Source organism: Dermacentor albipictus, chromosome 2, assembly GCF_038994185.2.
Source record: "Dermacentor albipictus isolate Rhodes 1998 colony chromosome 2, USDA_Dalb.pri_finalv2, whole genome shotgun sequence".
NCBI classification, from domain to species: Eukaryota; Metazoa; Arthropoda; class Arachnida; order Ixodida; family Ixodidae; genus Dermacentor; species Dermacentor albipictus.
This window is the reverse complement of record NC_091822.1, coordinates 195468305-195494742: the sequence shown is the minus strand read 5'-3', so window position 1 is coordinate 195494742 and position 26438 is coordinate 195468305. Positions and strand designations below refer to the sequence as shown.

The following is a 26438-nucleotide window of genomic DNA, read 5'->3' as shown; positions in this document are numbered from 1 at the left end:
GCTGCCACCAGTTGTAAGGGTTGCAGGTCGTAGGGAGGAACTTGGGAGGAACTAGGCGTACAGGGTTTATTTACAGTATTTACATTTTAAATAAGACATACATTCGACAGTCGAGCGTGACTCCCAAATGGAGCACGCAACACGAAGCATACAGCATACGAGCACGAAGCTCCAAACACACTGACGAGCACGCAGCTCACGAGCACGATCACAGAGCACGATGACGAACACACACTAGCAGCGACAAAACAGCCGCCTATACACACTCCGTGCTCCCTAGATCCCTAGGTGAGGGAAACGTTCGAGGAATCACAGCCGAGCCGCCTTTGAGGGGGGAGGGCTTACACACACGTACGCACAGCTTTTACTGCCCCCACCGAAGCCAGACGGGCTTCGCAGAAGTCGGGGCTTATTTCTTGTCCAAAGGAGGCGCCTCTTATTCCCCAAGCTGACCCCCGCCGCGTGACCTCGGTTCTCCATTGTCTTGCGTCTTGAAAGGCGCGTGCGGAGTTGCCGCCAGATACATTCCTTCGGAAACTCCCTTGCTCACAGCAGACCAGGTCGGGGGTGGCGGGTTCAGTAACAATAGTTGGTCCGCCGATCGCGTTTAGTCTTAATGGTGCCGAGGGATGTTAAAGCGGCACCTCGAGGTCCCTACGAAATGAGTCACCGCAGCAATTTTGGTAGGCTTCTATGGTTCTCTTCGGGGAAGCTCTTAACGCTCGCAGCTGCAGCTGGCTGAGTAAACTTGCAGGTGCGCGTCTCGGCAGGCCGATCCTAACAGCCCTCAGAGATCGGTGGCATATCGGTCCGTGAAGGAACGCCCAAACGGAAGGCGCATCCCGCGAACAGCGAAGCGCATCGGAGATGTGGCTTGTTTGGCATTAAATTTTCGCAAAGTCGGAATTTGCCTGATGTCTACATGCTCCAAGCCATGGTCTTATGCAGATACATTTTCTTCCACCATCACTAAATCTTCCAACAAAGCCTTCACAGCAACTGTTCTCCTTTGACATTTGTCACCGCCGTTACAACACATTCATACGGCTCCGATATATTCTCCTTTTGCAAGTGTGTGCGTTTATTCCAATGGGTTCAGCGTTTCGGTCTAACATGCGTGTCTTCTATAAGCAATGTAGTCCAATTAGGAAAAACATATCAAATGGCACGTCTTCACCGTGAGGTGCAATGAAGTATCGGACGGTAGGCTGATTTAAAGTGAAGTCTTTCTTAAGAATTCTTTGAAGGACATCAAAAAATAATATTGCAACTTTACAACTCGCGAAGCAATGTTCTATAGTCTCGGGTACATCGCAAAGGCGACAATTCACAGTGGATAATTTCAGTATTCTCAGATGATTGGACACTTGAAAGACATGCATGACTGTACAGGTTTTCAGCCAGACAGATACCATTTCTTGATAAGTTGCTTGTGATTGCCACTTTTTAAGTTCAAAGCTAGTTGTAGTTCTTGCGTGGTGTATGGTGTGCTTAACGCGATTTATGGGTCCTTCCTAGGCCATGAATACGAGATGTGTTGGCTAGTGCTTGCACGTTTCTCGCGTATAGTACGATTCTCGCATATACATGATGCAATAAATACCATGTAAGGAAAAGAAATGTGGGTGTTTAGTTCAATGGCTAAGACACTCGGCTTCTGAGCATGGAGTCGTACGTTCGAGACTGACCACCGCCAACGTTTTACCTTTCGAATTTATTTTGTTTTGTGTATCAATTCCTTTACAGCGATTCGTCATACGTGAGGACGGACGGGTTTCCTCGTTGGTTAGGCATAGAAATGCTTACGGATTTAAAACCAAAAGTAGGTGCAAGAACAGAAACTAGCCCACATAGCCTTTATCACAACAACCCGCCATCCCGGCCCTGAGAAAGTGGATGCCTAGCATAGCTATTGAAAACAACCACTACAACAGCTGAGGGGGCTATGTAATGCTTTGTGACTTTAGCATAACCGTAGTAGAGCTATTTTAGAGTAATGGGAGTAATGGTAATTTTGACAGCACGCCGTCGACCCATAGCGTTGCTACGACAACATTGAAATCAGCTGCTAGGCTGGTATACAAGGTAAATGTATCTGGTAGCGAAGCTTCCATAGGAGCCCATACGTTCAAAACATGGCGGTCCATCGCCGGTTCATGGGGCTTAGCGCCATCTGTATGTGGTGGGAACACTTCCGGCGGAAAAAAAAATAACGTGACGCCATGTCCGTTAAAAGCAGAAGTGACGTCATTTTGTTTTCGAAGGCGCGAAATTCGTTTTGTTGTTCTTCCTTTGGAGCTATATATTCAAATGCCCCGCCATTCGACTTTATGGGCGTTTCGAGCTTTCAGCGTGGAAAGCGATGCAGGAAAAGGCCAGCCATACGGTTGTCGAAATCGCATCCCTGCGCAGAACATACTTTCTTTGGAGGCCGACGAAAGCTTTAGGTGTAGAGTGCTGATCCTATTGTCGGATGCCAAGTCCGTCGGCCAGCGCAGTCGCACGAAAACAACTACACAATTATTTGGCGGTCGTAACTCACTACTTTTGACTGAACAGATTAAGAAGCAATGAAGCTACCCGCGTCACCAAATTCAGACAAACTTCGACAAGCAAGAAAGCACAAATTGTGAGGGGGGCGTATTTCGACAGGTGATACGAGTGCGCCCTTCTGCCCATTTCAAGACGTGCATTGCACTGCGAGTGATAGTGGCGTCAACGCCCCCTGTAGCGATGGGCGCTGAAAAGAAATGCATTTATTAATAACAAAATTAAACGTATTTATTTAACTCATCACGAATATATAAAATTGACTAGGAATTTTATTTTCGTTGAATGAATCTAACTCTGTCTCGTTTGAATTGAAGAAGGCGTTTTTCTTTCCCAATGTTTGTTCCCTCCAAACATAGTCGCGCTTCGATCGCTGCTCCCATAACCCCCCATGCTGATGTCGGTGACAATCTGTACTGAACCGCTTTTCGCCCGAAGCTTCGCGACCTATTTGAATCGGCCTTGTGGTATATACGAAAGGCTAGGGACGTCACACCTCACGTCGCAAGCTGGCGTCGCCGCGGCAGCTTGCGCAACAGTAATCTTTACCGAGGAAATGTACTTTATTTTTATTATTGTTTACATATACTGCTGTCTCTATTTCGAGACATAGCAGGAGTGGGTACCGATTTTATTTCATACAAAAGGAATGACACTAGAAAAGAACAAATCAACAGGTGATATGATTGAGGGTCATATAGCAACAGTGGGTACAGATTTTAGCTACGTGCTTCCGTTTGCTATCACGAGCGCCTTATCATCAATTATGTGGTTCGGATGCTTGTTTTTAGCTCGGTCCTTATAGAAACGTACGCTGTTCTGTATGTTGTATGCGCAATTCCAAAGAATGTATGCACTGTTCGCTTAACTTCGCTGAGTGTTTGTAGCCTCTGCCTTACGGGGGGTAGAAGGCACTGCATTTTTTTATTGCTTACGGGGGTATGAGCCATTGCTGACGATAGTTTTCTGTCGACGGACGCGAAAGAATCCTGGGATCCTAGCCATATACAGCTTCCCTGTAAAAACGATGCCACTAGCAGGATAAGAGTTGCCAAATATTGTATAACGCCATGGAACTCCTGGCGCTGCGGAGATCTGGAGGATGATGGCGGTATATCCGAGCAGTGCTGTTGCGAGAGGAGATCAACTATAGACGCCCCTGAGCCAGCTTCGGTCATAGGGCCGCGCAGTTGCTTCTTTTCTTTTGACAAAGACTTCACATGGGCGGTGCACGAGCCCCAGATGCAGCATTCACTTATGTAAGCAAACCGTGGCGGGCTCAGGATGCACGAAGTGTTTTCAAAAAGAAAGGAAGGAAGAAAGCCATGGTGGATTTACAAAAATGAAAACAGATTGGTAGGAAACAACGGAGAGGTTATTCAGAGGAAATTGATTCGGTCATCGTCCACGACAAAATCGTCAAGGACCGCTCGTGCTCCGCCTCCATTTAGCGAGACGCGAACAGAAGAAGCGGCGGGGCCTAGCGCATCGCTGGCTTCTCCCGCACGAAGGCAAGGCGCCGCTCTCTGTTTGTATTGAGCAACCTTACAGCGGAGGGAAAATAAAGACGTGCGGACCCTGGCGAAGATCAGGTTTAATCTCGCCGAATGCAGGCCACTGTACGGTCTGGTCCGCGCCGGGGCGACGAGTGCGCCCTGTGAATACTGATGACGCAGTGACGCGCCGATGGCCGCAGAGGAGGACTCCCCGCGCACAGAGGAAGCGAGGCTGAAAGCGTCCGATTCGGATGCAAGAGCCGGCGGTGGTCCTTCGAGAAAGCGACGCATAACAGAGCCGCGAGTGCGTGAAAACAGCCCGACGGGCCAGTTTTACTGCGCCCTGCCGATTTGCTCTTCCCGAAGCATCTTGCCTCACTTATCCGATGTTGCAAACTTAGCGATAGCCTGCAAGAGTCTCTATAGCCGAAAACTCTGGCACTGATAGCATTTTAAGTGCCAATCATCCTGGCCGTCCTGCAACACTCCCAGGTTATGTTTCATCCGATCTTGCTTCCGCAATCACTACTCGCATCCAAAATACTCAACTGCACCTCTTTGCAGACGTTGATTAATAATAAGTTGTGCATTTGTTCACGTAAGAGGCGCCTTCGGTCTTGAGACGCGCGCTCCAGTTTGTTATCGTGTGACTTAGGCGCAGGGCGCTGCACTTACGCACAGTGACTATAGCAGGTTCGTGACGAATGTCTGGCGAGATACGACAGCGAACGGCCTTAAAATCGAGACAACTAGCAGAGTCCAAAAGACAAGGTGACAAATGTTGAGAGGGTAAGCCACGCCAACCGATCCCGTAACGTGCGCGCTAAATTCACACGAAAAAGGCCGATGAGTTCGCTTTGTAACAGCGGGCAGAGTAGCATGCATGCAACACGGTGTCGAGAAGTATGAATAGTTATACATTAAGAATGTATATTAGACTACTTGATTACAGAACCAGAGCAGACAAACACACAAGCACTGGCGATATGAGTACCTTCAGGAGCCCTGGGTGCAACTCTAATGTGCGAATCAAAAGAAGCCCGACGGTCGAGTGACGATGCATGTTCTGTTACAGGTACTCACGGGAGGGTCCCGGGACACCCGTGCGAAAAATGGTCCTGCGTTAATACTTGATCTGAACTGACGGCAGCAATGAATAGCGCTTGTAGAATGGCAACGCGGCAATGGTGGAACCGAAGCAGTCGCAACGGCTGGCATTTCACCCGATCCAGCTTTCTTCGAGCATCCGATGTCATGTACAGAAGGTATAGCCACTATTCACGCCTGTCTCCGTGCATGTTCTGGTGCCACTGTCGCTTGTCGAAGGCTACAAACTACACCTTGAGAACCTAGGTCGCCCGGTAGAGAAACAAAGGTTTATCTGATCGTCACACGTGCCATCGATGTGCATATTTGATTTCACGTGTCTTTTTCTTTAAACACATTTGACTGCCCCACGTTTGGCAGCGACTGCTAAATAGCTAAAAGAATTTATTTCACCTGTCACCATCCTTCACTCCCACAACAATTTGACGTTTTGGAGAAGGCGGCCGCACTCTGCACTTGACAATCACCTATCGTGAAGCTCACCTTTCCGCACAGTTATCGAGATCATCGACCATCGATCACAGCGGCCTCTCGATGTAGCGTCATTTGTTCAAAACTGTGGTATAAAGGTTATCAACAGGTATAAGGTACCTCAGAAAGAAAACCAAGCTATCTCTAAGACACTTCGGCGCTTCGAACAAATGCGGCGAAAGTTGAACATGACAGCAAATGCCTAGAATACTTAGAGCGTTGATGTAGATGTAGAGATCAGTGAGGAGGGCTTAACAACATGCCCCCGATCCATAATCGTGGTGAGGAGGTTCGTGTTGTTTCCTTTCTTGTCTACGTCTTCTTGCCTTTCAGTGATGAACACCACAACCCGAGGTCCTTTTGCTGGAGTCAATTAACGTGTGGTGCTAGACATTCCACTTCTCGCAGGACAGGCAAAAGTTCTCGGACGTGGACGTTAGACATTGCTGGCAGACAAAGCGAAGATAGGCTCGGGCGTCGTTGTTTTGTTGCCTGCGAGCAGCGCATCCTGCAATAACCTTGAACGGCTTGCCATGCAGAACTGACTGGTATGGAGAGAGACAGAGTGAGAGGAAGCAAAGAGAGGAAAGTCAGGAAGGTCAACCAGACGAGCGTCCGATTGCTACCCTATGCACTGGTGGTAAGGGGGAATAAAAAGAGGGAAAGAGGAATAAACGTTGTGGCATGTTTGTAGCTCTTCTCCAAGCAATGTGAAATTTTCGTCTGATCTAGAGGTAGAAGTTGTTTGCTGTCCGGAAAGGCAGCTGTGATGGTGGAAGGACAACGAAGGAAAGGTGTTCAAAGGCAATAGGAGGCTTCCCAGGGACAGTTGCCATGGGGACTTTAGTGGATCTTCTTATTTATATTTAAATACATAATTATTTATATAAATTATAATTGATTATTCATTTTGGAATTATGCATTTCGAACAAGCGACGGCTGCATATCTGAAACACACGTCGAACGCGTACTCTGCAACTGTCCCCGCTTCGTCATCTCACGCCATTCTCCCAAGGAGCCAAATGATGCCATTATAGGAACGTACCGTATTGGCAGCCTGACCCGACCTTCTGTTGGCTCTAAAGGATGCAACAGTCTGTCTGAGAGGTGTGAACATAACGTATTTGAGAAGCCACCAAGACAAGCTGTGCCTTACCTGGTGTTTATTAACTGGTCGGGAGTTTTTTTCTTTTTTTTCTTGCCTCTACCTTCAGTTTCCTTGTGTATAGCGTAGGCAACCTGACATTCCCAGCCGGTCGACCTCATTTCCCTCACTCTCTGCCCCACCGTTAGCGTCGTTACGGCACAGTAAACTTTCAGATTCAGCGGACGCAAAAAAAAGCATTTGGCTAACAGCCACCACGTAACAGCCGCCGCGAACGTAGTGCGACATGTCACCGCGCAACACGGCCAGCGATTCCTCCCGGCGCGATTGCGGGTACGGCGGCGTCATCCTGGCTGCGCTGCATGTCGCGTGGACAGATGCAGCGACCGCCGTCGGTATAGCACGCCGCGATGCGTAGAGGCGTAGAGCGTCTTTGCCGAATATGGAAAACTTTAGCTCCTTCGTTCCGCGGTCGTGAGGACAGTTGCTGTGGCAAAGCATCCGCAGAAATCGATCCATCGCCGAAAGCGGCTCCCTCGCTTCGTGTATCGCGTGTGTATACGAACGGGGGAGGGGGCGATGCGGCTGCGACGGAAATCACGATCTAGGCCACGTGCGTTTGCTTCCTCGAGCGTGGTGCTCGCGGGCCGCTGTTGGGGCACGCGCCGCTTGTGCACGGCGGGCAAGCGAGAGCGGCGAGCACCGCACCGAAGCTGTGCGGCGGGCCGCCGGTGCTGCGCTGCACGACTCGCGGGAAGTTCGCTGCTCGTGATGGAAAGTTACGCTAGGGTTCGAAGAGCTGAATCGGCTGTTACGCAAATAAACCCTTCATGTTTTCGCTCCCTACCGGCTTCCTCTCGTTCTCGTCTTCCTTCTGCGCGCCGCGTGCCTTTAACGGGAGCACTCGGCAATTCGCTTTCCGGCAGCCGCTCGGATCCCCGGTCGCTTGGACGTGATGAGTTGCTTAAGGAACGTCCGAGGAAACAAACTGCGTGAGTACTGTGAGAGAACTAAGGAAGAGAAGAGAAAATCGCCAGTCTTTCTTGCTTTTCCTGCACAGGTTTTCCACTCCCCATTTTACGACTTTATACGCGAACTTTACATTTTTTGAAAGAATGCCTACGTATATCACGCAAATTGTGCTGCTGTACTGCAGTGCAGCTGCTATGTTCACCACTGAAGCGCCTTTAATAGTTTTCCCTTCGAACTCGGTCACCTTGAAACTCACCCGCCTATCTCTTAAACTCCTGCTGTTGAATGCCGTGAGTGCTGTTAAATTCATTGCCTCGGCCCTCCAGAGCTTAGCTGATCAGTGAGAGGCGTCTAACATCGTAACAGCAAATAATTATTTTTAAAGATGCTAATCCTTGCAGGGATAAAAAGGTAAATTGATCTGCTGAAAAGCTTCCAAAGGGCGCACACATGCTTTCAAACCAAGAACGCACAGTACAAGCGGCGTGTGACAGCGCGCAGGTAGATCTTCAGCCGCGCGCATTCTCACTACTTCAAAACGACAAAGTGCGCCGAGGTTCAAGATCGAGGGTCCTGGCCACAGGCTTTGTACAGAATACATGTCCCTCCGGGGAGTGTCCTGTCCTCCACGCTGCGACACTGCTGTCCTAAAAGGGCACATAATTAGGTCGAGAAAGTTGCGCGGGAATTTATTTCTAGCACTGTTTCATAAAAATATAAATCCTCTCAGGAGCACTTTCCAGTGGGTTAACAAAGACCACAGTGGATCAGGTTAAAGGAACCTCCACTCTTGCGCCACAACGAATAACACGCGAACAAAGACAGGTTCCCCGGTTAACAGTGAATTAAGTACAACTGAAGTCCTAGCACGTCCGCGCTTTCACGTGGCACTTCGCGGAAGCGTCACCGACATATCTGAAAATCGAAGTAGTGTATCCTCTTGATTTGGGGACAGACGTCTCAAACGCCGCCAGCAAGACATAACTTCACTAGCTTTGATTATCTCCACGCTGCCTGCTGAGGGAAGGGTGCTGCGTGTGGCCCCTCTACCTCATTACTTGCTTCCTTCATTTTCTTCCTGAACAAGGCAACAATTGCGGCCCGCTTCCTGTGCAGGGCTTCACGGCACTGGGACCTCGCTGCGTGACAGTAATCTGCACGCACGCGTTGAGTGGGGCAAATTGTCTGGGCGCTGCGCCGTCGCTCTTCAAAGCATTCAACTCAGTTGCTCGGAGAAATTTAAGGCGAGACATATTATGAACGGCAAGTGCTAGAAACACAAGCTTCGAGCTCTGCAATACAGCGAGAGAGAAAAGAAAATAAGGCTGCTTTGGTGCAATACTTAATTTGCCGCCTGCGCAACTCGAAAAGGCACGCGCTTTCCCCATCTTATAAATTTCGAATTCTGCTTTTCTTTTCTATGTGGCATTGCAACCTGTCCTGTCGCTTTGATATTGTTTTTATTTATTTTTGGGGGGAGGGGGCGGAAAAACATTAATATATGCTTACTAGGTAACATTGGATGGACAGCGTCAGCCCATATACTTAATTATGCGTGCAGCAGAATGAGTTACTCTATTTGACAACTACACCACGTCCGAGAATGCGAGAGGAAAATGCTCCTGTATTGCTACGCTACCCTTGGAAGGCAGAGGGAAAGGGGACACACAGAGAAGAAGGGATCCATTCTCATTTGTATGTCTCCTCCTCCACTGTATACGGTAGCAACGGGAGCCTTTCCGAAAGTGCCAGTTAGTGACGCGCAAGCACATGCGACAGCATGCGCTGCCTATTCAAGGAAGGTCTAACAGTCCGGTGGCTTTTAGATACGGCCCGTCTCTGTTGTAACAACGAAAGTTCATGCCTACGTACTGCATTTCCCCGCTATAGATCTCGCTTGGTCGTTTTTACGTGAGAAGCTGCAGCAGCGAGAACTAGCACAAAGGACAAAGTCTGCGATCCAGTGACCCGCAGTCGCTTAATCATGTGAAAGTCGTGGAACAAAGCCCACGGTAAAATGACACCCGATGAGTGCTAGCTCTGTAGTGGACCACGTGGGAAAGAAAACCACCACTTTGTGGGTGCACACAAAAGCAGATTTTCATATACGGCGCCAAGTACTCGTGATAAAGAATCATTCTATCTTTTTGATGCTGACACAAATCACCCTCTGGATAAAGAAAAAAGTAACTTGTGACGCTTGCATTGACCAAACACAAGAAAATGGGCTCTGCTTCCAAAGAACTACTGGATCTGGGAAGAATGCTAGGTCATACGCCTTCTTCTTCAAACCAACGTCAAGTTCTAAATTTTCTTTTCATATTCTTACAAGACATTGGCTTAGTTAACACTCCTGTGTATATCAATAATACCTCATCTGTACATACCATTATCACGTATTTCCTTGCCTTCTTTTGTTTTTATCCGCGCTCCGTCTCCTCCTAGGGCTTTTCTGTGCCCGATCCCCTTCCCTAGGCACTGTAGCATGTGGGCGGCTGCACGTACTACGCCGGCAGGATTCTCTACATTTCAATAAAGAAATGTCTACCAGCTTCGCTCGTATTATTTTAAATTTGGAGGATTGACCTCGCAGTATAAGGAACTCCCCACATACTTCTTCCTGTTGCACCTCAACCAAACAGCCATGTGCCGGACACACTAAATTTCAAATCCGACTCCCGAGTCGCGAATGGGGCAAAAGCAGCCTGTAAGAGCTCTAAGTTCCACTATTCCTGCAGACGCACACGGTCCGGTCCAGTTTGGCTTCAGAAAAAAAATTGCTCGACAACAACAGCAATTTCAACGCTCGTTGATACCATTAGGAAATTGATCGATTCCCGTTTAACGGTAGCAGGAGTCTTTATTGACTTCAGTTTCAGTTTATTACCTTAAAGGTCCCCCGCAGCGGCAGTACATAAGGGCGTTTGACTCTCTAAATCATGATATCCTTAAATGAAAACTTGATCAATATGGACTTATTGGAAAATCTCTAGCGCTTTTCAGCAGCTGTTCAAATGGTAGAACACAAATCGTTCATGTCGGTGAGTCACAATCATCTTCTAAATCAATTAATATCGTGGTGCCACAAGGTTCCAGTCTTGGACCATTACTTTTTCTTTTGTTTGTTAATGATTTGCCTTCGGAGTTAGTCAAGGCCATTGCGATACTTTATGCGGATGACTCTAATCTACCATTATCAGATAGTAAAGAAACCTCCTTAATCAGCAAAGTTAATACTGAACTCCACAATCTTTATCGCTGGTGCGAAACTAACGCCGTCACACTTAATCCTACGAAGACTGTCATTATCGTTTTTAACTCCGAAAGACGGTAAATCTTAGCGCATAATGATGTCGTGTCCAACTGTTTAATAAATCATGCCAATCACACAGTGTTTCTGGGAGTAGTTATAGACCCTCACCTAAAATTTGATTTACGTGCACGCAACGTTGTTCAGAGGGCCTCTTACGGATTGCATGTTCTTTGAAAATGTCGGCACTATTTCCTAGCAGAAATATTAATTAACATTTTTTATGTGTTTATTCATTCACACATAAACTACTGCATTGCTATATGGCTTGCGCGTACAAATCTCACCTTAAATCCATTCTAACTTTCCAGAAAAGAGCTCTTCGCGTAATAACGACTAATAAAATCAATTTAATGTAATGTAATGCGCCGATTAGATAACCGTAGGACCATTAGGGTTACAGAATGGGTGCCAAGAAAAGGAAAGAGCAGTCGAGGACGCCAGAAGACTAGGTGAGGCGATGAAATTGAGAAATTCGCAGGCGCTATCGTGAATCGGTTGACGGAGGACAGGGATAACTTCGCCCTGCAGTGGCTGCTGATCTAATGAAGCAAATTAAAAGAAGATCGTGACACGCTACATACAAAAGTGAGCAACATGTGTTTGGTCCAGTGGTCTTAGAGAGTTTCGGCATATATTTAAACTCTAGCTAAAGTTAGCTGAAACACCCTGTATAATGAATTCCTTCTGTATTAATTTCGTCAACTTGTCACACAACTTATGCGTATATTGTTAGATAACAGTGGTCATATGACGTTATGCCATATCCCATGTTTATGTCGGTTCCTACTTGCGATTTTATAATAATCTTGAAATATCCTCGTTACCCATTGTTGCCGTTTAAAGTGTTCCTTCACGTAATAATATCGTTCGGGACCCTTTAGCAATTTTGTTGGCTCCCTAAAATTGTGAAGATGCAATGTAATCTAAGAAGATTACAAGAAACTTCACCTTCAACTTCAGCAGACTGCGGTATCAAACTAAGCCTGTTTTTACGCTTGGACGGAAGGTCTGACCGTGTATGCCATACAGGACACAGTTGCAGGTTTGTCAACAACAGTTCCACCTGGTTTGCTTTTCCTAAGACCGAATTGCTTGTGGCGACACCTACCGCTTCAGCTTCTTCGGGACACCAGCTTTTTTGTCACGCAAGTAAGTTCCTTTCGGTTGTGGAACCAGCCTAGTTTTACTGGAAACACCATACACTGAAAACCATCAGTATATGTGTGTGCGCAATACGAACGTTGCCACGGTAACTCGAATGGTGTCTCTATCTTTGCCCGCCTCGAACTGTCGCCCGTGTACGGGCGGCCCTCCGGCTACTCCGCTCCGGCCTATACGTGTCACCAGGCGCGTTTGGGAAGCGCTCCGTGTGGTTGGCGCCCAAGACGAGGCCCGCAAGAGGCGTTCCAGGGGGTGCGCGCTGCCCTCGTCGACAATCGACAAACACCGCTTCGCAGAGGCGCGGCGATGGTCGGCCGGCTTTTCTTTCGACGCGAGGGCTTCTCTGGCTCCATTGTGGCGCGGCGGAGAGAGTGCGGCCCTCGGGCGCAGTCGCTGACCCGCTTGCAGTCACTTGTCTCGGTCGCCCGAAGCGCTCTCGCCGCGAGGATCCAGCACAGCAGCTGCGCACCACGCAGTGAATGACGCCAGCCGCTCGGCTGCCCCGCGGGTCGCCACCCGAGGGCCGATAGGCTGTGTGCCAAAGCTCGGCAACCAACAAACAGCGCTGGGCGGCGCGCGCGCGCGCCTTTAATATACGCGAGCGTACGACGCGGACAAAACAACAACAATCGGTTTCCCCCGGACCTTTACGTGCTCCGTGAATGCGGAGAACGCCAATATTCGCGGTCGCAGCTTCACGACCGCTGCTGGCAACAGACATGCAAGATGCGATAAGGTGCACGCGCATAACGAGGAAGGCCGCTGCCGAGGTATAGCGAGCGTTTAATCCGCGTGTTTGTGCCGCAACTTCCGCAGGGGTTCGAGAGATTTTCCGCAATGCATTCCCACTTCGCCGTATAGCTTATAGCTTACGGGATTCCAAAAGGAGTGAGCAGAGGTGACCACGATGAAGATTCGATGGGGAAGCCGTGCGGCTGATCACCAATTTGCGTCAATTACGACTGGTGCGTAAAAAGGCGACAACAGGACGCATTAGTCATTTCACTTCATGCTAGTGCGTGAAGCTGGCGCCATTGATCGCAAGGGAGAAGAGAATGCCCGAGCGAGCAGTGTGCGCCGTATTCAAAATGGCGTCCCTCGAAAAACCGAAACTGAAAGGACCCGCACAAGGGCTGCGCGCGGTCGGGGCTCGCAAAGCTCGCAGGGCTCCGCGCTCTCATTGTGCAAGCAGAGTGTGCAAGCGGCTGTCGGGAGGCAGAACCTTTCTTCCTGGTGGATTTTCGAAGACGCGCTGCCGACCTGCTTCCCGCTGCAGTGTCGAAGGTCCCTGGCTCTCAGGATGCGGCACAGACACTTTCCTTGGGGTGAAGTGCACGCCCGACACGCGACCCGACGCGCTGCTCTGATGGAGCCGCCAGGGTGGTTACACACGCTGGACACGCGATGAAGTCAACGTCTGTTGTGCAACTTGTGCAGATAGCAGTAACTGTACAGGAGAGAAAATGATTTCAACTTCTGTACGTTTTTTATACACGTACGTTGTTATGCATACAACAAGAAAATGGTGATACTCGTTGGAAAAATGACGAAGAAACAAATAGTGACTGGCGTAATGTCACATTTAGGGAAGAGGTTGGAAAACAGTAGAACATTCAAAGGCGTTTTCAACGAAGCCAGTTTTTTATGCTGCGGTTTATTTTTTTTCTCTCTCTCTCCCCCCACGATTAGTAACTTTCGCTGTTTTGAGTGTACCTGTACGCCTCTGTGCGTAAATACAGACAACACTGTCTCCTTTTTCATTTCCTTTTTTTTTTAAGTTGGCATAATAGCAACAAGCGCCTCCAAGCTCTAATATTTAAGCCACAAAGACACCAGAATAGAAACCCGCGTTGGCCGTCTATACTTTCGTCTTTCCATTTCTTATATTTCAGGGGCGGAGCACGTGTTCTTTATAGAGTTACAAACACGTGAGGAGATCGGGCACCCGGCGGTATCCCGTTCCATTCGAGCTCTCACAACAATGTGGCATGCATTGTGGAGGCGTGCATTTGAGCCCGCCGCTGCTTTCACCCCAACAACGCGTGTTTACGAGTACCCGCGGTGCAGCGGCATTCAGAGCGCGATGCGCGATGATGCATAGGTTCGCTTTCTTCTCTTTTCACGTGCAAGAGCGCGTGCGCTCAGAAACCTGCGCGTAGAGCAGCGGCGTCACAACCTCTTTGGCGGCGAACAATGCCCCCACGCACGGCGGCACTATTCTCCTTCACTGCGCTCTGCGCGCCCGAGAGAGTTGCGGAAACCGCCGTTGCGCGCGGGTTCTTCGCCTAACAACGCGTTTCGCAACATTGTTCTTTTATTTGCCTTTGTTCTTTTCTTAACCGCGATGGACACAAATAAGGCACTCTAGTCCGCCAGGAGGCTAAGGCCTCGTCGAGTGAGAACTAACTGCCGACCAGACCGCCGTGGTCGCGAGAGGCGCCGGTCGACGCTGGGTTTGAGTCACATGCGCGCACACTCGCGAAAGAGGAAGGTTCTTGAGGATGGACGAGGGTACGCGAAGGGTGCAGGTCAACTGGGGAACCGCACACGTGACGAGTAGAGGTCGTGGTTTCAGCTGCCCCGTGTACTTAGATTTAGGTGCACGTTAAAGAACCCCAGGTGGTCCAAATTTCCGGAGTCCCCGACTACGGCGTGCTTCATAATCAGAAAGTGGTTTTGGCAGGTAAAACCCCATAATCTAATTTTCTTTAAGCTGCGAAGCTATATACCAAGCTGTCTTCTTGCTTTTTTCTTTTCTTTTTTTACCTAATGTTCCATCGCTACTAAAATTATTGTTACTGCAAATTGTGTTACGTGAAGAAGTTTGCACATTACGCATGTGTGCTATTCTACCTCTACTTGTTCAAGAACTTACAGCAGAAGAAAAATGCCAACAAAAAGAAAGTGCATGCTGAAAGATGCATTGCCCAGCAAAAAGCCACGCAGCTAAGCAAAGTCTGCGCCGGCCCGTGCACTCTCGGTACGCCTGACCACATGTAATCTACCGCTCAGCTTTGTTCGCCGAGCTTCTCGTTCTCCTCGGTGATTGCCGGCCTCCAGCAGTTTACGCAGCCAGTTGAGAGCGACGCGTTGCGAAGGGGTCGCGCTTGCCCGCCGAACCCGCCGTCGCCGACCGGGCAGCTGTCGCTGTGCACACACAGTGCACCGCGCACGCGACCCGCCGACCGATCTCGAGCCGGCCGGCTGACGGCAGCGGCACGCCGCTCCACCGCGCGCACCAGAGAGGGGGAAGAAGACAAGTCGGGAGAGAGACAGGGAGAGTAACGCTCACCGGAACTTGTCCAGGTCGCCGCTGGTGAGCGTGAGCTGGCTCACGCTGACGGGCATCGCGGCGACGCCGAAAAAGCCACCCCGCTCGGCGGTGCGTGCGCTGTGTTTGCAGCGGGCCCGAGACACGCGGCCCGTCTTTTAAAGCGCCCCTCGCCCACCGCGCGGACCGGCACCCTTGCCCGCTCGCGTTGGTGGCTCCGCTAGGCGGCCACGCGGCGGCACGCAAGGCACCGTTCAGTGCAGTGGCGCTAATGGGCGACCGGCCGCTAGCCGCAGCTGACCAGCAGCCGCGCGTTTGCGGGACCCGAGATGCACGCTACTAAAGAGACCTCGCAGACGTGGAGGCTCGCGCGAGCTGGTAATTCGCAACTACAACGCCCACACCGAGGAAGTCGACTATTAGAGAAACTATCGATGCCGATAGGGCTCGAAAGCTATGTAATATGTGTGCTAGTGCTCCACCAATTTCACTGTCCTCACGTGAGACAGCACCTCTTTTTAAATTACGGAGTTTTACGTCGGCAAGCGTCTATGCAGCCGTCGGCAAACATTTTTATTTAGGTAGTGATGTCTTTGGTAGATCACTTATACAAACCAGGAACAAGACCCTAAGACACTATAAACTAGATAGTTGATGTCCCAGTTAAACATATTATTCCCTGGGTGCTAGATAGCAACTGAACCAACCGGTAAGAGCAGAATTCTTGAAGGTAACATTGATTTTAAGCAAAATCTCTTTGTGGAACACCTTATCAAAGGACTTTGCAAAGTCTAAGAATATTATATCATTTTTGCCGTGGGTATTCATTGTGCTAGAAAGGTAGTTCAATGAGCTGAGTGATGGTGGACAATTCTTTCCGAAAGCCATGTTGAGCTGGAAAAATTTGGTTATGTTAATCTAAATAGGTCAACATGTGTTTTGATAAAATACTCTATAGTAGTTTAGTACAGGTACTCGTAAGTGATATTGATAGGTAGTTGCTAGTATCAGATGTTTGACCGCCTCTATGTATGGGCACAATTTTTGCGCACTTCCAAGCAGTGGGAAACAAGCCACTAGTAATGGATGATAGGAAAATTAGCGCTAAAAGCTTGAATGTTCATTCGGCTTATCTACAAAGAAATTCATTGGGGATTTTGTCAGGATCGAAGCTTTCTTTAGTATTAACGACAAGCAACAGATTCAAAACGCCCTCATCGGTAATCCTGATACCTTGAATAGGAAGCCTGTCCGAATAATCATTGAAGGTAGGCAAGATACCGTCATCGACGGTAAAAACTGAAGAAAGAAAGGAGTTAAACACCCCCTCTTTTGTGGTGGCACATGCCATACGAAGTTCGATTTAAGTACCCCCAAAACTTGTCTGAGGCTTCCTTGAGAAATTGTTTCAGAGTTGAGTTATAAAATTAAATTATGATGTTTTAGATGCCAAAACCGCGAACTGATTATGGAGCACACCGTAGTTGGGGACTCCGAAAATTTGGACCATCTGTGGTTCTCTGACGTGCACCTAAATCTAAGTACACGGGTGTTTTCGCATTTCATCCCCATCTAAATGCTGCCACCGTGACCGGGATTCGATTCTGCGACGTCGTGCTTAGCAGCCCAACACCATAGCCACTAAGCGACCACGGCGGGTGCGTTGGGTTATAGAACTTATCTTTAGATATTTTCACGCTATTGGGGGGCGGGGAGGGGGGGAGGTTTTTACTTAAAATATGAATGGCGTGTTTCCTTTCAATGCTAGGACTGAAATTGCAAGCCTTTCGCATACGTTTAGGCTTTCTTTTAGTGTGTATTATCTCGTGCGTTACCCGGGGGTTTCTTTTTCCTGCATTTTTAGAACTATGAGGAATGAAATCTACGCAAAACGCTGTCATATCACGAAAAAAAATCCAAAATTCTTCAGTATTACCAGATGATACGTACAACTCCAGAAAAGAATAATATGACTGCTCCAGATGTTCCACTATAGCCAGCAGCATAAGAAGTTGGATGGCACAAGTTTCTCATCCTTGCGTATGATATTAACAGACAGATATAGTGACATTATGACCATTTTATGATAAGAGAGACCTTCATCAATTTCACACATCTTAATGGATGGGAGTAACCAACCAGATAAGAGATAAAAATATCAGATCAAGGACTGCAGAGGCAGTTGGACCCACACACGTACAAGCTGGGACGACCTGAGTAAAATTATAGCAGAAAGAGATATTTAGCCGTTGTTCACAATTAGTGGCTCCACGTCTCTCTAAACACAGTGTCGACCAATTAATCCCAGGTAAGTTGAAGCACCCTAAAAAATAATATTTTCTTCACGCTTTAAGTGTGCGTCCATGTAGCCTCTTCAGTTATTAAGCAGATTCACTGGCTAGTCCGGAGGTCTGTACATAGCACCAACGAATACTGTACGATTATTCAGCTTGGCTTTAATCCAAATAGTTTCGACATCAGTGACATGCGGGAGAATATTGAACAATATACGGTCCTTAATTAGCAGGGCCATACCTCCTCCTCTTGTTTCGCGGCCTCTTCTAATGCTTGACAAACAAACGACGAAACCCAGCCTTCGAAGACGCGTGCACAAGAATAGAGAAAAAGACAATCACACACGCCGACCGCCACACAACCCAACGTGTGTGGTTGTTTTTTTCTCTCTTCTTGTGTACGCGTCTTCGAAGGCTGGGTTTCGTCGTTTATTTGGCAAGCTATGTACCAACAGGCCCAACACCAGACTCTTCTAATGATTTACTAGTTCAATACTTGAAGTGCACCGGATTAAGAGACCGTTTATAGTGTCCCTGTGTATGGTGTCCGTCCCACACGCACTCAGTGCTTACTCTCCCCCTTTTTTTCCTCTTTCTATTCCCCTTTCCCCCACCCCCAGTGTAGGGTATTAAACCGGATGATCTTCTGGTTGACGTCCCTGCCTTTCCTCTCCTTGTTTTCTCTCTCTTTCTTGTAACCCGGAGGCGTAACTTCGGCATCTAGATCTTTTACAGCGAAGCTATATATCGCTAGCCGATTCATCCGTCCGTCTGTCGCCTGTACGCCCGAAAACTCCTCCGGCGCAACCCCATGCAGATGCGCGAAAGAGAGAGAGAGAGAGAGAGGCGCAATTGGCTGCGCTAGTAGTGACGTCCATGTTCTCCATCGCAGCCGAGCGCGCGCGCAGCAGTTTCTCTCCAGCTCCGAAATGGTAGGTCACGCGTCATACGAACTCCTGGGGACAAGGAAGCTTTTGATCAGCAACTCCGCGAGCAGAACCGGCAACGATCTCGTCTACGCCGTGCGGATACTGAAGCCTGGGCAAAAGTACAGGCTCGTGCAGCCGAGTGCAAGCAGCAACTTCGTACCGAGGATCCGGCAGCCTACCAAGCCGCCGTTTAATGAACCGTCAGAATTAACCCAGTGATAAAAACCGGGCCCGCACGTTTGAGCTTCGCTAGTTAACTATCTGTGTACGGAGTGCTTGAGCGGTGATTTTTTAAGCCATGTTTCGCTAAATAACATAATATCGGGATCGTGTTCCAGTGCTAATCCTTAGCATTCACAACCTTATTTAAAATGCTTCTTACATTTACGTTTATCGTCATGAACTGGTTAGAAGCACTGTGAGGGCGTCAGTTGTTATCACCGTGCCTCTCATCTCTTTCTAAAGGTGCCCTACATATGTACCTCATATTAGTAGCCTCATTGCAAACGTATACCGCATCCTCTATTTTCATCTCGTCAAACATAGGCTTCACCTTGATCCCTTTTTTTCCCTCCTCAGAAGTAGACTCTCATAGCCGTTTGCGGATCTCAACAATTCCTTTCAAAAAATTCTAGTTAATGATGATTTCCTTAACCTGCAGAATATAGCAGTTTCGCAAGGTTTTAGTTTCAGCTCGGAAATTTGAAAGTCTCATGGTGATAGACCCGTCTTTACCATCCTATCGCTTTCCTAAGCGATGAATCCGATCGATTGAATCAGTTTTCAGGTTTAAGATTGTATTAAAAACGTCAACGTTGACCTTCTTATTACGTAATGCCTCTCCAGTTTCATTCACATCTTTTATCCCTCTGATAATGAGATTATTTCATCGAAAGCATGTTTCGAGGTCATCAATTCGCTTGACGAGAGCATTCCTGTCCGAATTTGATTTACGGCCCAAGTCGTCAACTCCTTTACAAATGGTTGCCATTGCAGTTTCAGTTTCATTGGCAAATTTTTCAAGGTTAGCAAGCCTAGTTGGGGCTTCACCCAAGATCTCTAATCTTTTCTCTATTTTCGAAAGCCTGCACTCTTACACTCTACTCGAGCCTCAAAAGATGGTTGTTCCGTTTTTTTTTTCAATATTAGTTACTTCTTTCCAAGACCTCTGTGTCTTAATCATTTCGTTAAACATCTCTTCATTGATAAGCCCGGGATTTTCTTCAACGTCTCCCGAGCGAGCCATAAGCAAACGAGCAGCGGCAAAACATTCAGATATACAACATAAGAGAGTATGCGGACACGGCAACACAACTAAGCATTGACAATCACTGGGAAAACCATAACTTCGATCAGCAACCTGCACAAGGAGTGGGAAAGTCGCGACATTGCCACGGCAGTGTTGCCGTGTCCAATGGTGTAACCAGAAATTTCGTTCGTTGGGGGGGGGGGGGGGGGGAGCTGACGTTGCAGCTCGGCCTCCTCCTTAAGGGGAAGCTTTAGATCGGGTGCTCGTATCTCAATACATGTAGAAGGAGAATCCATTTTTTCTCGGCAACCACTGCACCACACATTACGAGGTTTGTTGCATTTAAAAGAAAAACTTAAATTCGAGTGATTGTTGGTTTTGAATTTTTCATTTAGGCTGTCACTTCTTTATTAAAAATTGGCATAAATCGCAAATTTTTAGAAAACTAAACTATCAAGTTTAAGACCCTGTAACTCAACAACGAAAAATGATATCAAAATTCTGTGAATTGCATCTAATAATATATCTACAGCGGACAAAATTGTTCTGTTATACATGATTCTAAAAAAAATTAGTATTATGGAAATACGGCTTTTGCAGAACCCTTGTACACAAAGTAACCTATTCACGTAAGATACCAATTGACGTATCAAATTTGTGCGCTTTGCCTATTTTAATAGATGCCGCTTACAGAACCGCAATATCTGTTCTTGATGCAGAGCTATTAATTTGTAAACGTCGTGCTTCTACTTTTTTCGAACTTTCAAATCTTTCAAAATCTTTCAAACAATATTCAGGCCCTAAATCGAAATTCCGTTTCTACCAGACGCTAGAATTTAACTTTCTCTCTCAAATCCAACAAATGTCATTAAAAGCGATCCAGGGGTTATCTCAGAAAAGCGTTCCTGCGTTTTACATGGATTTTAATAGGCCGCGTTGGAGTTGGGCCCGAGCTAAAGCTTCCTCTTAAACAATTTGTCGAGGGATGAAATACATGAATTCATGGATCATATACATACTGCATTGTCATTGGCAAAGATGCTGTAAACGATTTCTTGAACGCTACGCATTGTCAAAACAATTAAAATATGTATTTTCTCATATAAGAATATACTCGCATGTGCCAAACATTGTGCCCAAAATAACTGATATCAACGCTTCCATATTTTTTTGTCTACTCATTAAGTAAACAGAATATCACACGAATTTAGAACTACATCAGTTCGAAACCAGCTAAGCAGTGCATGCCGCTGATATGAAAAGTCTAAAGGCCATGAAATGAACAAGTTGAGGAGAAATATGTTAATGAAACTTTGTCATTCAAGAACCTTATTTACATTCTTGTACATATGCAACGGCCAATGAAAAATCTCAATGACGCTTTCATTTGTTCCAATATATTACGCAGGAGCAGGTGTCACCGGTCGTGTATCGTGAGTAATTGCACCGAAATTATAGTCGCCACAGAGAGCACGTATAAGAAGCAGGAGTTTTGCAAAATATACGAGAGATAGTCAAATGAAAGTGAGCCAATGCGAACATATGACAAAAGGGGTATTTTATTTAAAATTAGTCTCCATGAACAATTAGACATTTGTCCTATTGACTAACGAGTCGCGTGATTCCCGTCTCATAAAACTCATTGGATTACTGCTTCAAAAAGTCTCCAACTGACTCTTTCACGTCATCGTCCGACACAAGGCAAAGCTCCCTTGAGCTGATTTTTCCGTTTCCCCAAAATGTGGAAGTAGCAAGGCGACAGCTCTGGCTGTATGGCGGATGTTGCAGCGTTTCCCACTTGAACTTTGCCAGTTTTGCATTAACCACATCAGCGACGTAGGGACGGGCATTGTCGTGGAACAGGATGACCCCATTCGTCGATTTTCCACGTCCTTTGTTCCTGATTGCGACACGCAAACGATCCGGCGTTTCACAATATGGGAAAAAAATGATACTCTCTCAATATTTGGCAAATTCTATCATAATGGCCCCTGACGATATAAAAAAAGTCAACAACACCTTTCCGGCGGAAGTGACGGCCTTTGCTTTCTTTGGGGGGTGGTGAATTCGAATGTTTACACTGTAAGCTTTGCCGTCGTGTTTCAGGATCGTACTAGCGGCACCATGGTTCGTCCTCGATCAAAATTGCAGACAAGAAGTCGTCACACTCATTGTCATCCCAGATTAGATGAGTCAAGGCAGTATCAAAATTCTCCTTCTGGCGGTGGTTCAAAATCTTGGGCATCTATTGCGCACACAAGAGCCGATAACCGAGATGTTCATGAATTATGGTGTGAACAGAAGCGTGGCTGATGTTCGCATGCTCTACCAGCTCATCGATGCTTATCCTCCATTCTTGTCTAATCAGCTCATCAACCTTTGCAATTGCGTTGGGGGTGATTGCAGGGTGACATTGGCCCGGTCTTGGATCGTCTTTGCAACATTCACGTCCTTCTTTGAACCGTTTGCCCCAACGCTTCACAACGACCAATGAAATGCAATGTTCAACGTACACGGCAGCCCTACGGCAATTAATTTCTTTTAAAGAAACACCTTCAGCTGTCAAAAACCTCACAACACCACGCTGCTCAACTTCTGGAGCGTCCATTACGTCACGAAACCATGTTCAACCCAGTGTATGTGAGCATTAAAGCACATTTATCCCCACACTTGCATGTCACTTGTGTGCTACGCGCATGCCTCGCAGGTAATGAACCGAACCATTATTGTGCGGGGTGGGTTGGCTCACTTTCATTTGACTTGCCCTCGTACATTATAAATGCGAAGATACAATGGAATATGCAAATGCGAAGATACAGGTTGATGAAGGGCAAAAAGAGTGTCACTGGAAACAAAGCTCACTACGTATACACAAAACCTCGCAACTAGATATTTAAAGCCAGAAAGCCTTTTAAAGCCAGAAAGCTAGCGAGTGAGATAATTATATCACGCAACCATGCGTGTTGAAGGTGCGCTGTAGCCGCAGTGCGCGTGTGGCAGGTACGCCTAAGACACAATTCGGCGCCTGTCCAAGGAGCGGGAAAGTCGATGTCATTGTCACGGCAATCTTGCTGTATCAACGTTTTTATACATTTATATTTTTATATTTCATATATTTATATATTGGACAGCAAAATGTTCACCTAATGAGTGAACTTGATAGAGATTATTGCCTCTCTATACGTGCATCTTCTATATGAACTATATGTGATCGGCGTGCCAATAAATTAGCTTCAAAGTAGACACCCTCTTCGCGCTTCCTTGTCTGTAAACCGCGCTGCGCCTATTATCATTACTAAGATCACTCTTTAGCGCGCAGAGTCACGGGCGCATTCTGTATCCTGGACAGGCCGACGGTTTTTCCTGCCCCTCAATACCCAAGTTTGCAGTATGTGTGCCGGGTGTTTTCTTTACTTCGCCTGTTCAGGTGAATTACCCCAAAAAGCGGACATTCGTTGCACGACAAATCGCGAAGTGCTCGTAAATAATTAAAAGGATTCCCTAATGAAGTTTCTACAGTTATTCACTTTAGGGCACACGCGTTGCAATGTTGATTTTGAAGTCGAGCGATACTCCACGTCTGCTTGGCAAAAATGCAAATTTAGCGCAATTTTTGAGATACTCATTCCCAAGGTATTCTAAAAAAATGGATTGGCGTACCAGTTACTATCGTCCCGAACTGCTAGAGAAACCTTATTGGGGGAGCTTAATTGAACGCCAGTGCATTTCAGAGCACATTTCAAGGACTGATATCCCTAAAATGGCACTACAGTTTGAATTTCTGCCAAGCAGACGTAAGTTATTACTAGATTTAAATTAAACAGCGGACACCAATGGCTTGCGATTTAGCTAAAGAAAGCTGAGTGTGCGCAAATATTTGGTCAATGGCACTGCGCATGCACACAATACATATTCTCTCGTGCACAGTGAAGACAGCATGTGCTAAATTTAGATTTCCTATTCCCGAAGCTCTCTAATACGTTCGACTAAAATTGTGATGTTTTAATTATACAAGACCACGAATTCTTGTTGCTGTGCAAACGGTAATGGACGTTTCCCTTTTCCTTCCCTACAATTTAATTGCTTCCAACGAATTTTAGACAGAAAGATGTCTCTCTTTCATTAAGTACTGCGGGAAACACGTTCTGCCAACGTCCACAAGACGTAGCATTCGAGTCCAAACTTGTGGAGGAACCGGTAACAATAGTGTGTATGTTTCTAGCATTTTCCATCTGTAATAAATAAACCACTCAATCACAACTTGTGTCGCGCGATGAAGCACTTAGACGTCGAGTAGAAACTAATTCTCGCCTGATTCGTACGGAGATGTATTCCTTCTGCTCCAACTTCGCCAACACAATACTTAGTTAAATGCGCCTAAAGAATGAGCGACTCTTTATAATCTCCCAGATGTCTTCCTTTTCAATTTGTCTGAAGCAGTCTGTACATTGTCTAACGATGTTGACGCCTACCAAATTTTCTACCTGTAGTAGATCTCGTCTCCACTCCTCCATGTCATTGTTGGCCAGAGCATCGCATACGTATTCTCCGAAATTCCGCGCTCCCAGTTGCAGAAACTTGCTTCTCGATTGCCTATTTTTGAAATGTCATCTCGCCTATTTAGCAGCTGATAACAGGCACGTACCCAGGATTTCCTCGGGGGGGGGGGGGAGGGGGCACCACCTCCACCTCCATCATCATCATCACCAGCAGCAGCAGCCTGTTTTATGTCCACTGCAGGACAAAGGCCTCTCCCTGCGATCTCCAATTACCCCTGTCCTGCGCCAACCGATTTCAACTAGCGCCCGCGAATTTCCTAATTTCATCGCTCCACCTAGTGTTTTGTCGTCCTAGATTGCGTTTCCCTTCTCTTGGTACCCATTCTGTAATCCTAATGGTCCAACGGTTATCTAACCGGCGCATTACATGACCTGCCCAGCTACATTTTTTCCTCTTGATGCCAATTAGAATATCGTCTATACCCGTTCGCTCTCTGATCCAAACCGCTCTCTTTCTCTCTTAACGTCATGCCTAGCAATCTTAGTTCGATCGCTCTTTGCGCGGTCCTTAACTTGCTCTCAAGTCTCTGCCCCATATGTCAGCACTGGCAAAATGCACTGATTGCACACCTTACTTTTCAACAGGCACGTACCCAGGGGGGGGGGGGGGAGCCCCCCCACCCCGATATCAACTGGCATACCCCCTCCCCGCCCACGCCACCACTCTTCACGCATTCCTAAAGCGCCGCCAGATCAATGTTGAGACTTGGCAGCTGTTCATCGGTCAGCATTATGCTGCCTTTTTCACTCCTTTTAGATGGTGGTAGTTATCCGCATCTCTTGTAATGTGAAGGACAGTTTTCCCATAGATTCCGCACCCACGCGATTAAGTCGAGATGCGTTCAGTTGTCACCATCTATTTAACCGTCACGCGCATAGCTGTTGCTTTTGTTAGTTTAACCTTCTTTGTTTAGGCTGGTCCTGGGACCAGGAGAGGGATGCGGCTGTTACTCAGCTGGTCTGTACTCTCATGGAACGAGTTGCGGCCGGAGAAAACGCCAATTGCGCTTTACTTATCCCTTTGCTTCATTATTTCCTTGAGTTACGGCTCGCCGCGACGCTGGCAGATGCCCGGAACCATATACACGTGATATGGGTTAGATAAGGTGGGAAATAAAATAATGTGAAAGAGCGTCCATCATGAAACCCTGCAATAACCCTTAAACCCATAAGCAAGATGACTGTCACCCGTTACCTCGTCTGTTTTTCCCTAATTGTACAGCACTTTTCGTGCAAAATTGGCAACTGGAAACAAAAATCGCAAGGAGTTGAGAAATTAAGCGATCTACTAAGGGAGAGAGCCAAGGCAACAACCAAACTGCAAGCAAAAGCGAATAATAAAAAAGTTAACCGTTGTTTATGAGAATATTCATGGAACAACATCTTTTTATTTTAAAAGGAAGTAGAAAGAACGCCGCCGGAAGTGGAGAACAATTACTTGTTTTGAATGACGCTTCTACAGTTATCGGTCGAACCGCCTCACGTAGCCACTTCTCTGCTGTGCTTATGTGGGTGTTTTTCTAACCTTTCGCGGTGAGCGCAGTACTTCAGAATCGCAGAGGCCTGCGCTCTACGCGGTTGTATGGGACTGGCGGCCGCACAGCGTTACGAAATTCGCGGAGCTGTCAAAACTGATCAACAAGGCGAAAATAACTTATATTCGAAACTATAACATGATAAAGACTGAAGAAGCCGTAAAAAATGAACGCAGCCTGAAATCAGTAAAAAAGAAACCTGGCATAGGACAAACCATGATGTGTGCACTAAAAGATAAGAAGGATAATATCATCAGCAATCTCGAAGATATAGTAAAAGCAGCGGAAAAATTCTAAGCTGACCTGTATACAGTACCCAGAGGAGTCAGGATACCTCACTTAGAAGCAGTAATGAACAGGATACAGAAACTCTCCTATAACTAGCGATGAGGTCAGAAGGGCCCCGAAAGACATGAAACGATGAA

General features: G+C 47.1%; 1 protein-coding gene across 1 annotated transcript in view; it reads right to left on the bottom strand.

Annotated features, from left to right (window-relative positions):
• Positions 1 to 15609, bottom strand: part of Nep2 (Neprilysin 2) — a 126944-nt gene extending 111335 nt beyond the window's left edge. Inside the window, exon 1 of the mRNA XM_065427564.1 lies at positions 15469 to 15609. Coding sequence (XP_065283636.1) covers positions 15469 to 15524 — 56 coding nt within the window. The 5' untranslated portion in view covers positions 15525 to 15609. The remainder of the gene's footprint in view (positions 1 to 15468) is intronic.
• Between the last annotated feature and the right edge of the window lie 10829 nt (positions 15610 to 26438).